The sequence below is a fragment of the Chaetura pelagica genome, unplaced genomic scaffold, assembly GCF_000747805.2.
Source record: "Chaetura pelagica isolate M959 unplaced genomic scaffold, ChaPel_1.0 scaffold3, whole genome shotgun sequence".
Taxonomy (NCBI): domain Eukaryota; kingdom Metazoa; phylum Chordata; class Aves; order Apodiformes; family Apodidae; genus Chaetura; species Chaetura pelagica.
Window position 1 is genome coordinate 13,171,776 of NW_009952974.1, and position 15,260 is coordinate 13,187,035.

At 35.3% G+C, this 15,260-nt stretch overlaps 1 protein-coding gene across 2 annotated transcripts in view; it reads right to left on the reverse strand.

Annotated features, from left to right (window-relative positions):
* ATF2 (activating transcription factor 2) overlaps nucleotides 1-14,483 on the reverse strand; it is a 35,728-nt gene extending 21,245 nt beyond the window's left edge. Inside the window, exons 1-8 of one of the 2 annotated variants that reach the window (XM_009996167.1) lie at nucleotides 14,409-14,483; nucleotides 13,720-13,789; nucleotides 11,341-11,437; nucleotides 9,062-9,180; nucleotides 7,172-7,300; nucleotides 3,152-3,330; nucleotides 2,718-2,832; nucleotides 2,453-2,539 (exon numbers count right to left, since the gene is read on the reverse strand). In XM_009996167.1, the coding sequence (XP_009994469.1) occupies nucleotides 2,453-2,539; nucleotides 2,718-2,832; nucleotides 3,152-3,330; nucleotides 7,172-7,300; nucleotides 9,062-9,180; nucleotides 11,341-11,437; nucleotides 13,720-13,767 (774 nt within the window). In that variant the 5' untranslated portion in view covers nucleotides 13,768-13,789; nucleotides 14,409-14,483. Of the gene's footprint in view, nucleotides 1-2,452; nucleotides 2,540-2,717; nucleotides 2,833-3,151; nucleotides 3,331-7,171; nucleotides 7,301-9,061; nucleotides 9,181-11,340; nucleotides 11,438-13,719; nucleotides 13,790-14,408 lie in introns of those variants that run through there. The other variant, XM_009996168.1, reaches the window with a different exon arrangement.
* Between the last annotated feature and the right edge of the window lie 777 nt (nucleotides 14,484-15,260).

The window sequence follows — 15,260 nt, forward strand, 5'->3', positions numbered from 1 at the left end:
ACCACAAAACTGACTTATGAATTTAGGTATATGGAAATTAGTTTCCATAGCATAACAAGAAATATGGAATCACATCAGAAAAACTGATTATATTATTAAGTGTGCCACAAAAATCTGAAAGTCATTTTCACTCCTATTGAATGTTATTCTCCATGTAAGATACAAGGATATTTTCAAGAGAAGAACAGTAAAGACAGCTTGTGTCTGAATAAAACCTCTACTAATCTCACTTCATTTCTACAAGAAACAGGAGAAAAAAGACCCAAGAAACGTTAAAAACTATAGCAACAGTGCCTTTCACAGGTGTGAACGGAGCAGCTACGTTGCCTACAATAACTTCAATATTGGACAAAAAAATTAAAATGAAATCTATTTTCACATAGTTATGTCATATGCTGAAACACAGCAGTGTATATGTTTCAGTGCTGAAGCAGACCATAATATTGTGCTTAACACATTCTTCCACTAAATTTAAGCTGTTTCAGTTAAAAGCTTCTTCCAGTAATGTCCCAAATCATTGATAATAACTTGCTGCCCATGAATAACCAAAACTGCCATGCTAAAGGAGCTTGGCACTACAGACTGAAAACTTTATCAAATACAGAAATACAGTTCTAATTATTATGCTTTAAGCACTCCAGTCTAAAAACACCATCAGATGTGCTAAGCAAGCCCTTTTATAAACTGAAAAAAGTCTTCACAAGCAGTCCCTAGTATGGAAAAATACCCAGCAAGTATATTAGTTGCCTTATCTTTAGTGGGTTTTAAAGACTTCCAGGACAGCTGAAGAACACTTTTGTGCCATAGGACGGCATCCAATACCCATTACCAAAGATGTCTTCTGCCACTTGTTTTAAGCTTTAGCTTTCAGATATCAAAATATCTGTTTTACTAAAGTTGATTTGTGATTTTATATAAAGAAATACATGATGCTCTATATACAATTTGGTATATGTAACTCATAAGGTAGTTATCCAAGTAGTACAAAAATAAAGTTCCCCAAGTGTACATTTAAATAATTAAACTCCAATCCTATTCCCATTAGGAAACAGTGGAACTACAATCTCTATTTTGATTTTTTATAATTTTTTTTCTCATCTTCCCTGAAAAACAGGAAGTCTGTACAATACCTTTTCTTACACAGGTAAGAGAGAAATGAATGAGACTGAGGAATAAAAAAAGAGAACAAAGTGCTTCTCTTATTACAAAACTTAAAAATACGTTCCTTGAAATGTCATGCAAGAAATGAACTGCAGAGATAGTCTCTGTGAAACTAAATGTTGAATCTTCTGTTGGCTTAACCAGGAACCCATGTGACAAATAAGCCCAGGTACCATACCCTTGCAGGATTTAGTATGTAGCAAGCAAAATTATTTTCAAGATAGATGAACTGCGAACGATTTGGCAACACAAAGATTTTAAAAATTAACTTTACAGTTAATAAACTATCACATATCTGCCAACAATGCATCACAGGGCATACGAAGTTAGTCTTCCTGTCGCAAGCTTTTCTACATAAAGTTTCTCATTAAATTGCTCTTACTTCAGGCATGTTAAGAAATTAAGTTTATTTTATTTTTGCAAAGAGACACTATAAAAAAGTAAATGAGCATAAGAAATATACATAATTCTGATATTCTTGAATTCTGCTCATGCTTTACAGTCTCATTTAAAAAAACATAAGCAATCACTGAAGTGCATCTATTAGCTAAATTCTAAAGAGAAGACTAATGAGATTGTTAAATTTTAAGTCTAATGATCTTTGTTTTTCTTTGCATCCAAGTGATTGTTTCTTCCAACGAGATCAAAGTCTTCACCACATACATGTATTTCCTTCTCCTCTTTAAAGCTTTGTAAGAGCAAATCACTCAGTAATATGGTTAAAAACCTAATTACTTGCCTATCTAAAAAATTATTTGGAACCAATTTGTCCCAGATTTCACAAAGCAAAATTGATTGTCTCCCGACTCTAAGGAAATGTGCAATTTCTGATTAAAAAAAGTTATTGTTTTCACTTTCTTACATTCTTCTCTCCAGGATTTAAGATAAATTAATCTCTTCAGAGCTGTTTATATTTAAGTATTTCCTCAGGTATTAAAAATATTCCTTTTCCCACTACTAGGGGGACAAGGATGCATAGAAACAGATCTTTCTTCACTCTAACGTTTCCTACCCTCCAATACAAGAAGCAAGGAGTTTAGTTAAAAAACAAGTTAATTTAAAAAGAATGACTGCAAAGAAGATCAAAATGACCATTAACAACAGAACTAACATAGGCTGTAATTTGAAATAACTGTAAAATAAACACAGCTCTTATTTTCTCATTTTTTATCAAAGTTGTACTTGCAGAATTATACTAACAAAAGAAAACTAAAGCTGTTTTAAAAAGCAATAGAATATAATTAATTTCTCAAGTTATTCTTCTTGAGGAATAATGGAGTTTTTCACTTACCAATTTAGCCTCAGACTGCACTGGCTGTGGGGAGGAAGGCCCTGGGATTCCTGGGATACTAGGCACCATGGTGACAGGTCTAACAAGCTGACCAGATAAAGTATAAAAATGAAGAAAACCTGAGTATGTTATCATAATAGAGAGCACATGACAGCACTAACCTCTGAAGCCAAACCAGCTATCAAGCTGCTTAAAACTAAGTTCTATGCTGCACTTAGGTAAATCTGTTCCTCTTTCAAATAAATATAGCATCATGCTTACTTACTGGAACTGCAGCAGGAACATGCACATTAGAATTTGTGATAGATGCAGGAATGGCAACAGGCATGGTTTGTCCATTAGGAAGATGTAACAGCAGAGGAAAAGGACCTGGAACTGGACTGAAAAAGGAATGAACTATATAAAAGAAAACTTAACCAGAGAAAACAACACGTTTACACATGATTTTAATTTTGTTTGCTTACAGTTGTAATTTAATATCTACTTGGAGATAAAAAATATGAACTTAGCATTGTGGAGAACATGGAATTATATTTCACATGTAGTCAAAGTTGTATGTTTCATAGGTAGTAAAGCACCATGTTCACCAAAGTATCTCAAATTTGTATATTAACTGCAAAAACAGTATCTGAAAGTAAACAAGTAAAAATATTTTCAAATTCTTTAAGAAAACATTGTACTAAGATTTACATAACTTACACTATTGGTCTGTTAGAGGATGGAGCCTGGGTAATAACCGTACTAGATGTTGGTGATGGTATTGCTTGCTGAATAATCACACTTGAGTCAGAACTTGTAAGCAGTACATTAGGAACCTGCAGTGATGCTGGTCGAACTATTGTTGATGTAGGCTGTGCAGTCTGCTGCAGAGACACTTCCTGAGGGAAAACAAAGATTCATCAGTTTGTAAAATACAACTTCAGACCATTAATCGTGACTGTTAAATGAACACTGTTTGATGGAACAAAGCTGAATTTCTACAACAGTTTGCAAGCAGACTCAGTTATACAATTTAAAACATTAAAAAAATACCCCTTTGGATGATTCATTTGAACCATCAAAGTGAAATTGTTCCGACAACAGTGATTGTAGTTATATGACAAATCCTGGCTCAATTTATGCTAAGGTTACTCCTACCTGTAATTCAGTATAGATCAGGTATTAAGGTGTTTCTTTTGCCAAGAAACTCATGGTGCTATATGCACCATCATGTCCACCCACACCCAGAATAAGGAAAACATTTAACGGTGCATTTCAGTTTCAGTCAATTGTTCCAGATTTAAACAACAGAAACAAAAGCTTCATTGTTAAGTATAAAGGAAAGAAAAAAGTATTTTAAAAGTGCCTTTATCCCCTACCCATGTACTTCTCTTAACTAGAGTGCTACTGAGTTAAAAATATCTGAAGTGTTACATTCATAGCTTCGCAAAATACATGTTATCTTGATGCAGAAGAAATTGTTTGAGCACAGAAATTTAATTTCCTTAGTCTGAAGTAAACAGCACACAGAATTTACTACAGTTCTTACCTTAGTAATCAGGAAAAGTACATTATCAATTAGAGTGCAGTACCTGCACTTGCCATTCCTGAAGACCTAGAAACACCTTATTGTAGCCAATGTCTTCCTTCTCAGGAAACCCTTGATACTGTCAGACTTCAGATTTACCTTCCACAGGATTTTTCCAAGTTGTTTATTCTTTTGACACTATCTACTGCAATTAATGGCACGTAAAACTACCCTCTTAGAACCAGCAGGCTTCAGTTGCTCCACTGCTAAACTGTAATTCAAAGAGAACATCTCATATTTTTGTCATATAGGCTACACTGATTATCATTTGCTCTGATTAAGATGAAGGGTTTTTTTAAATTCATCCACACTTAACTGTCTCTACAGATTGTTCTTTTTATACATCCACTGCAAAATGTGTGTGCTCCTCTGAGCATCTGATAGAACTGTAAGGGGGCTGACAAACTGTAGGCTTTAAAAAAGGAGTTTAGATTATGGAATTTTCTCTGTTCAAAAGCTCAGAGGGGCTTGATTTGTCATCAGGGTTCATTAGTTCGTTCAGGCTTTCCCCAAAGGACCTAAAAGACTATTTGCAGTGTATGAGAGTTTTCTGAGAATAACTGTAAGAATTTTTTCTTTAGTGTCAATCTGTGGTATTTATAAATATTATAATATTTGAACACAGTACCTAGAATTACAGATAAGCATTCAGTCAAAAGAAAAAATGTGTGCTTCTAAAGGAAACTGACATTTTAATAGCATATTAAAAAGCCATAGACATACCAGCCTGATAGAAGATATTAGCTGGTCATCAAACCAATGCACTAATAAAATATAAATTTTGTCTGAAATAAAATAGTTTGTAAATGTATTCTGCTAAAGAACAATAGAGATGAATTTACAATAATGATATTAAATTATTTTACCTTTTCAAGAATTGTTTAAGCCTATTCAATATATTAGAGACTTATTGCAAGGACTCTCCATTCCTTTTCTCTTGAAATTAAAAGCCACTGAATTGTAAAATATAGGAGAGGACAGTTACTTTATTTAAGAAGTGTTTTCAGAAATGCATATTTTCAAGTATTTTTTTCATTTAAAACAAAATATTCTGCAATAACTTCCTGATGCTATCAAGGAATACATAGAATTCTTCATACAGGAATGCAGATGGCTAGAACTTACATTGTAATTGATTATTACTGTAAGAACAAAATTATTTTGAAATTATTAAGTTAGGCAGTTAGCTATCTAACAACTAAGCAACTTGTAAAACTTTGTTGAGGGTCACCCTTTAAAGTACGAGTAAGTACTTAGTACTTTAAAGTACTAAAGTACTAGTAAGAAACCATAACGAGTTCAAAAGCTCTCAGAGTAAATTAGCTTTCATTTGGTTATTATTTTAAGGCTAAAAGGCTTTATATACTTCTAATGATACCTTAATCTACTCAAAGCAGAGTATCAACTCCTACTGAAGCTTAATAAAACTTGGTGAACTCTCAGAAAACTAGAAAAAGAATGAAGCATAATTTCTAAGAATCTCTAAGAAATTCCTTTGACAACTACACAGAAAATTACAGCTGTCTCACACATATATTAAAGGTTGTAATAATTTAAGGCTCCTAAAATTACTTCAGCCAATTAAATGGTTAGAGTGGCATATATATTTTAAAAACAGCTATGCCCTGAAAAGAAAGAAACCTTCCCTCCTTCAATACATCTACAGAAGAATATAAAAATCAAACTGAGAAAACAGCAACACTCTGCTCACTTTTCTCAACTTCTGCAGCTCACATACAGAAGCAGCAGCACACTCCAAGCAGCACCCTTATCCATGCTCAGCTAGTCTCTACAATCAGACATCAGAGCAGCAGCAGCTTTTCACTTCAGCACTCTTACAGTGACAACACTGAAATTGCACCATGAATGAGAAAACTTTTATGTACTGCCAAGCACTGAGAGATAATTTTCACTTGTAATGATGCTAATGAGATACTGAACCACTACTGTATAAAGCTATTAATATTATCTCCTGCCAAAACTAGAGCACTTAAAACAAGGATTCACAGCAAAAAAACAAACTAACCTCTGAAATAATGAAGAAATTAAATGAGACTTAAGATTTAGACTATGATTTACTTAATCTAGGCAGCTCTTTATATGTATTCCTTTAAACTACTTTTACTATTTTTGAGATTTCATGATTGCCTTGATTACCCATGATTACTCATCCTTGCTAACTAGTACAACTCAGCAAAGCTGTGTAAAGACAAATCTGAATTGAAGCGTAAGAATCTGTCACACACTTAAGGCTCTGCTGACACTGGGGCCTGCTGGCAGGACAGGAGAAGGGTTTCAAGTTGAAACCAGAGAGGTCCAGACTGTACCCAAAAAAGCCCCACATTCACAACAAGGACAGCCTGGTACTGGAACAGGTTGCACTCAGAGGTTGTAGTGCAGCCTCCCTCCCCAGAGGTAACTTGGTCTGACTTCAGAGCTAACCCTTGCTTGAAGGAGGCAGTTTCTGCAGTCCCTTCCAACCTGAATTACCCTGTGATCCTAAAAAGTCTGGCAGATTTTTGGCAATAAGGTAGCTAAATCCCTCAAATGCAGACTTCCCACTGAAAAAGCACAAAGACTGATGAGAACAACCATAGTGCTTCATTATGCTCGGCTCCTAGTATTTTCATTTATTTAAGCAGGAATAGAAATAAGTAATTTCACTGATTTTGCTATGTTTTGTGTTCTTCAAGAGAACTCCATGTAATGAAAACACTGCGAGTCACATATCAAAGTTATTAGATAATTTATCTCTTATCTAGAGCAATAGCTTTAAAACTGGTATGACTGCAACATCCTCTAGTGATAGAAAATACTTGTCTTCTATGAATATTCAAGTAAAACCTAAACAAGCAAATGCCCACGATGACCACTGTTAAACACACTGCTATAGGCTAAAAGGTGAAAAATTTGAAACAAAATTAAGACAGCCCATTCATCCCTGCACATTTTTGCAAAACATCCCCTGATTTTCTACAAAACAATTTGTGGTAAATGAGGGATAAAAATAAAAAATCTACCTATGAAGAGTCTTAAACTGGTGACGTTCTGTAAACAAGCAAACAAAATTCAAAGAAACTGAACTTCGCTTTTTCATGAGTGATGATGCATAGAACAGAATAAAGAGCTACTGTGGTGTTTAGGGTTCTGACCTTTTCATCATTGGTAGTAGACTCTGGATGAGGTAAAGGACTATCTTGATGAGTTGTCTCCACCACAGAAGGTTCTTCAATTTTATTTCTTATAATCGGTGTTGCAAGAGGAGATAGATCTAGAGGCATCTAAGAGCAACAGCGTAAAGTAAAATTACTCAATCTCTAAAAAATACAATATTCAAGAAAATGTAAACTAAAGAGAAGTATCAGCCTTATAACAGGTGCTGATGTCTAGGAGATCTTGATGTAGATGCATTACAAGTCAAAGCAATTTTTCCCAGCATCAGTATGAATATCAATCTTCACTAACATTTTGCCTTTCAACACTGATGTCAGACCAAGTATTTTCTTTGTGAGAATTAACAACACTCTTCAAGTTTTCCTTTCCTGAGAGTCAGAGTAAAATTATAGATGAGGAAGGACTGTGCTGCACTTAAAAAAAATCAGTTAAAGGAAGGTATTACCCTTCTATAAATTATTGCATCATGTGCCACAAAACACAAAATCCTAACTACATTTTCAAATTAAGAAAACTACTGTAGAGAGTTGATTTCAAACTTACTGCAGCAAGTAATTATTGAAAAAGTAAACTTCCTATTACTACACAGATATAATCATGGGGTAATCTGAAATGCCACAAACAAGTTAGGTTACAAAAATACTTAAAGCAATCATAGATTTGAAAGCCTATACTGTCTAGTCCGCTATGCAAATACTTTTGGAAGAAACTTCCCAGAAGTTAATCTTCTATTTATGTTCTTCCACATGCTTTTTTTCAATTAATTTCCTAGGTTCCCTACAGGTTATATTACTAATGGCCAAGGAATACAGTTAGAAATGGAATCTTTTCTTAGCACATCTCAGTATGAAATACTACAGAAAAAAACCTGAACTATCAAACCTCTGAAAAGTGTCCTATTATAGTAAGTTTTTGTACCCTTTGACATGATTGCAGGATGGGGTTTAATCTCATTACACAGAGGCACCTTAGAAAACAAGTATCAATTATTGTTAAAATATCTCAAGTATTTATAACCACCTCAAAGGTAGTGGTGAATCACACAGAAAATACAGTATTAGTAAACCCAGAATCAGTATCATCATATGTAGTGTTCAAAAAACAGCTGATATACATAAATAAAAGAACATTAAAAAATAATTATTTGCTAGAATTGTGGTAACAAAGCAAGGGTGAGACATGTCAGGAATGGAAACCATATTTAAATGTATGGGACATTCCTCATAAAAACACAAAGCTGCTAAACAGATACAGTGCAAATTTTTCTTATATTTCAATCTGCACATTAAAATAAAGTGGATATTTAGGTTGTGATTAATAGTTTCCAGGCAGAAGTGACTTCAATATATAGTGAATGTAATTATAGCCAAATTATTGACACTTCTTTGAATTTAGTCAGTATCTAACTCACCTTATAATGGCTATTCTTAGAATAACATTACTATTGTAAAACTAATCAAAAGTAATCAGTGCTTGCACGCTACTCTTTTCACTTGTTTTTCTTGCAAATGTGTTTCTTCCTGAAAAACCTCTTTATTTTTGAGACTTTTTTTGCTAATGCAAGGCCTAATGGAATTTCAATCAAAGCCAATGATTAATTTCAACAGATATAGACTAGATACTTGAAGAATTAAGACAAAGTCAGTGTGTGCCATTGTCCCAGTTATCTATGTAAAACTAATCAGGAAAACTAATCTTCAGAATAGTAATCTTTTATTTGTATTCTCTCCATTCAACATATGGAAGAAGCTGGTAAACAATTATTGGTATCATTTAGAAGGCAATATACAAATTCAAAGTTTGTTTTTAAAAATGGAATTTTTGGTCCAAAAAAAGTAGAAGCTTGGAAAAGAAGTTTGTGAACATACTTTCTTGATGTCATCTTCAGAAGCCTTTTTAAACTCATTTTCAAAAGGACTTGCTAATTCATTGAATAAACCCACTTCTTCACAGTTCTTCAAGAATCGAGTTGGTGTTGGTGTCTGATCTGAAATGAAATGTATAAAACCCCAAAATTTTATTTTTAAAATACCCTCTATGAACCTACTTATTATAAATATTTTTCAGAATAAAAGTAAACAGAAAGAGTCTGTGTGGTTAAGAACTCTTTTATGCCTTGTAAGCAGTCTCCCTTCTGCCCTGCATGAAGCCAACCAGAAGGAACACTCCAACTGCTGGAGCAAGCAACTGACATTGCAAACCAGTCTTGGGAGGGTATCAAAGCTTTTCCTGTCTGTGTCCAGAAACCAGAGGGAGCTATCCTCAAATGCCTAGCATAGCATGGCAGATCACTTCAGTGAGCAAGCAGGCTCTTTTTTCAAACACAGATAAGGCGTACACACAAGAAGGCTGTGCTGCTATTCAGCAAGACCTAGACAGGTTGGAGAGCTGGGCAGGGAGAAACTTGATTAAATTCGACAAGGGCAAGTGTAGAGTCTTGCACCTGGGGAAGAAAAACCCCATGTACCAGTACAGGTTGGGGTCTGACCTGTTGGAGAGCAATGTAGGAGAAAGGGACCTGGGGGGGTCCTGGTGGACAGGAGGATGACCATGAGCCAGCAATGTGCCCTTGTGGCCAAGAAGGCCAATGGCATCCTGGGGTGTATTAGAAATGATGTGGTTTGTAGGTCAAGAGAGGTTCTCCTCCTCCTCTATTCTGCCTCAGTGAAGCCACATCTGGAATATTGTGTCCAGTTCTGGTCCCCTCAGTTAAGGACAGGAAACTGCTTGAAAGAATCCAGTGCAGAGCCACAAAGATGATGAAGGGAGTGGAACATCTCCCTTATGAGGAAAGGCTGAGGGAGCTGGGTCTCTTTAGCTTGGAGAAGGGGAGCCTGAGGGGTGACCTCATCAATGTTTGCAAATATGTTAAGGGGGAGTGTCAGGAGGACAGAGCCAGGCTTTTTTTTTCAGTGATGTCCAGTGATAGTACAAGGGGCAATAGGTGCAAACTGGAATATAGGACGTTCCATGTTTACTGTGAGAGTGACAGAGCACTGGAACAGGCTGTCCAAAGAGGCTGTGGAGTCTCCTTCTCTTGGAGACATTCAAAACCCACCTGGACACGTTCCTGTGTGATGTACTGGCAGAGGGGTTGGACTAGATAATCTTTTGAGGTCCCTTCCAACCCCTAAGATTCTGTGATTATTACCAGGTCAAAATTAACCACATTTGCCACAAGGATACTTGCATTTAAAATACTGTGAAGTGGAATTTTTTTCTCCTAACTAATGCAATTAATGCACTAACACTGCCATGACTACATCCTCAAATGCTTGAGTATTTGCCAGGTCCCCTTTTTAACAATACGATTGCGAAGGACCACATTTATAATTTTAAAATGTATTACTGTTGGTTTAAGAGTAACAATTATTTTTATCTGCTTGTCCTAACAATTAGCCACTTATAAGGAAAAAAGCTCGGCAAATGTCTTAAAGCCTTTGTGAAGTCCATTTAGGCTGTTCCACCACTGAAGAGAAGAGACTGACTATATCTTTAGAATAATTAGCATGGGCTCTCTTCATTCAAGAACTTCAAAATTTATAATTTAATCATTCATTGGTGAATACTTCTGATTGTGAATGAACAAACAAACAAAAGCTTCATTACAACTGACTAAGGGTATACTCTGAATTCAGAGGTGAACAGTAAAAGTATCTCAAATTTAAGCTAAACTTACAACAAAATTACTTATCTTTCATCTACAATCCCATTTAAAGAATAATTCTTCTAATGTAACCATAGTATGTAAAAAACACTACTTTTTAAAAAATGTAATAGACAAGTTGTATGGATGATTCATTAAAAATACAGATTAATCTAGTTACAGATCCTGTTAGGTGTAGCCTTTATTAGTGTGTGTTCTTACTGAATGCTTATTACACCACGTAACCAGTTACTGAAGTATTGATAATTGAAAAATATTTAGTTGTTTATAAGTTAAGTAGAATAATACTGGCTTCAAATTCTGACAAAAGCTAATTGTGAATGAAAATAATTCTGAAGCACTTATTGCAGAAAACTATAGTAAAGAAAATGTTTCATATTCTCTTAACATAGGTCTATGCACTATGCACACAAAACACATAAAATGCATGCCCCTTCCAGTAGAACAGTGAATGAACTAGTTATAAAAGTATATACTAACCAGCCACAATGACACTATCATTACGAGCCGGACCAAATTTCAGTGTCATCTCATGCTTATGTTTATGGACAGCCAAATGATCCTCATTGGTAAAACGCTGCAGCAGAAAGTAATTTTCAGTGTGAGCAAAGTAAATGCAATTCTACAGAAAGAATTTTTCACAACACGTAAAAAAAACTATCAGTATGATGACAACATTCCCAAGCAGAAATATCTTGTTCGCTGCTCACCAGTACCAAGCAGAAATGCTATAAAGCTCAAATGATGTTCATAGTAACTAAACAGCAATGATACCAGGAAAATGATAGTGTAAGTACCTGCATTTATCAAAAGTTTAAGATAAAATTTCAGAGTGCTGCAGACTTCATCAACCCCTGGCAAACAGTTATTTGTCAGTCATTTGCTATACTAATGGATCTTGACAATGTTTGGTAACTGATTTTCACTATTTGATTTCTGTATTGTCCGTGTTACCACAACAATGAGAATTGGTCTGTAATCATAAACACAGACTTCACTGTATTTAAAAGTGTAAAAATCCAATAAAGCATATCCCCTGCCCCAACTGTTAATTATATAAAATAAGAGGCAGATAGAATGGGAAACAGTAGATCAATGTCAGGCAACTAAAAAGCTGTGAATGAAATAAACTTATCAGCATTTTAAAAATCTTTCCAGCTTTCAGAAGTATGCCAGTTTCATGCATACTCACCCCCAAAATTTGGGGTATGTTCCACAAGAAAAGCAGTAAGCAGAAAAATTAAATGTTGTCAAGGTAGATATTCTTACTTTCACTAATTTCAAATTTGCTATGCAACTGTACTTGAGGGTGAAGTTAGTATTTCAATTGAGCTAATCTGAGAAAGTGTTTTCCAAGATGCAGGTTTCCTAAAAGGAACCCATTTTACAAAACATTTAAATTCTTACTTTTCTTCATGAACATTTGAATCCTAAGTTACGTTTCTGACTATTCCTCAAAAATGTATGTGACTCCACATATATCTTGTAACAAATACACACAAAGCATCATATCTCAGAAAGCAATACAGGAAGCTTAGTTAACTTCAGAGTACATTAATCCCAAATATTTCTGTGAGAATGGACATGTATGCGTGGAGCTGAGAAGTAAAAATGCAGAATCCCTGAAAGACAGGGTGATACAGACCAGGCACTTGCATTAGAACTCAGTTGCCAAGGAATCCAAATGCCGAGTCCTCCATAGCTCCTGTGCCTTATCTCCAGATACAGCATAAGCCAGAGCCTTTGGTGTTCAACAACACTGAGACTTAAGCACATCTTTCTGTCCCCACTATATGATAGGCAGGCACGTATAGCCAGCAGGGAATAGGATCCCCAGACCCAGACTCCCTCTCTTTATACTATGGTACAAGTTGGCACCTGGAGAAGCCTTGCTCACTATCAAGGACATGAACTTCCCTGCAATCAAGGACTGCTGTAGCCCCATGATGCATCTTCTATGAGATTTAGTTTGCCAAATCACTTCTGACAGAGCTTACATAAAAATGGGATTCATACAGGATGGTGACAAACATGTTGCTTTGGAGAAGGCAGTCCTCTTCTATTACTTTTGATGTCTCTGAACACATTAGACATAATATTTAAATACAGAACACTCCATTAACATAACATTAATGCTGTCATTCATCATAAACCCCAAGTTTTCAGAATAAAAATGAAAATACTTTAAACTAAAAGTCCAAAGAAATCCAAGTGGGCCAATATAATGAAAAAATTGAGTTTGTATATAAATGATGCAGGCATGTCTATCTTGTGCAGAGATAATACAGAAATTTATTTTCAGGTTTCAGAGAATCAGAGAATGGCTAAGGTTGGAAGGGACCTTAAAGATCATCAGGTTCCAACCTCTCTGCTATGATCAGGGATACCTCACAGAAGACCAGGCTGCACAAAGCCTCACCCAACCTGACTTTAAACACCTCCAGGATGGAGGCTTCCACAACCTTCCTGGGCAACGTATTCCAGTGCCTTAATGTTCTCATGGTGAAGAATTTCTTCCTGATGCCAAACCTAAATCTACCCTCTTTCAGCTTAAAATCATTACCCCTCGTCCTACCACAGCCTTCTCTGGTGAAAAGCCCTTCCCCATCTTTCCTGTAGGCCCCTTCAGGTACTGGAAGGCCACTACAAGGGTAGTTTAATTATCTTTTTTAATTCTACAGATAGCATTTTCTGAATAAACACAAAATGCTAGAAATTCTTGCTGTCACCTGTTTTTCCTCAAAACGTAAGATGCTTTCAGCCACTTATCATAAATCTGTTTTTCTTCGATCCCTAAAAATACACATCACTGATTTACTTTTCCTGATCAATGCTAGTAACTTCAAGTCAAGCCATTACCTGGCCACATCCAGGGGCAGTGCATAAAAAGGGTTTGTCATCACTCATATTCCACAGGTCGTTGTGCTACCTGTATTAAAATGAGAATGGAAGAAATGTTCAAATATTGCCACAAATTAGCAATCATCAACATCGACAGGATATTTTAATATTCCATGTGAAAGAATTTCTGCCTTCTGGCTGCACTAAGAATCTAAATGCCCAAAATTCCAGTAGAGTCTGGATTCCAAGTTCTGTCAGGAAGGTACACAAGTAGGTTTTTAACACACATCTCAGTCAGAAAGGCAAGTATTTGTACTTAACGTGACCAATTGCAGTAAGTATCTGAAAACATAGTTGGAAAGCTTTTTACTGAAACAAAAGTAGATTGTAATAATGATCCAACCCCCACAATTAAAAAAGAACAAAGCAGCAGGATATATGGAGTAGTCAAGGATAAAGTGGCAACAGATGAGAAGTGGTTAATTCCTGAAGTCTTTTTATAATCTTTAAAGCTCATCTTTAAAGATAAGTTAGCAGATAGCCCATTATGTAAATTGTTACAAATTTAACTACAAAAACCATGTACTTCAGTAATGCTTCAGCTATACAATTAATTTACCAACAGGCTAAAAATATTTGAATGAAGTAAGATATTAATTATACTTTGTGCTGGCTTGCATACTCACCATACATACTAATAAACATACCTGCCAGATTTCACATATAAACTTGTTTCCTAGGGCAAACTATCATATCCTCCTTTTCATGGCAATGAACTGTAATTGAAAGAAGATATTACTTACTATGCACATTAAACATGTAATAACACAAAATGCACAGTATTCACCCATGAAACAGAACAGTTCTTAAAATAAAGGGTTTACTTCAAGATATCCTCTAAGTAGTTATGCCTCTTCTCAGACAGAAAGAGATGTTCCCACTCTCTTCTGCAGGCACAGAACCAACACAGCAAGGTAGTACCACTTTGCTTCAGGAAGAAAAAGAGGGGACATGAGGAATTGAGCCATCCTGTGCTGGACAATGCACAAAACTATTGTGGACACTGTGATACCAATGACAAAAAATAATAAGGTTCTGGTACAATGAACATATAAAATTAAGACACTGTTGTCACATCACTAAACCAAATCTCAACCCTAAAGCTACCTCATTTTAGGGTCAAGTAACAAGGCAGGGGGCAGAATGAATGTACTAAATTAGCTAATTAATTAACTATGAGACAACAAGCACTCTTAACCAAGCTGTGGCTTTACCCTGGAAGAAATACATTAATCTTTCAATATAAATATTTTTAAGGAGATTTACCAATGCTAGTTCTGAACACTACTTGGCTTAATGAAGCAAATGAAAATGAACTCATGATTGAAGATCATACACAGAATAAATCCCATCTCTCCTCCAACAGCCTGGTAATGAAACGTTGCAAGACAGATGAAATAAGTGTAAACAAACAATTTAAGACTTAATAACTTAAAGAACTATAGGGAACATGGTGGCTGATACTTTTGCCTATATATAGTTTTTGGATATTACTTCAA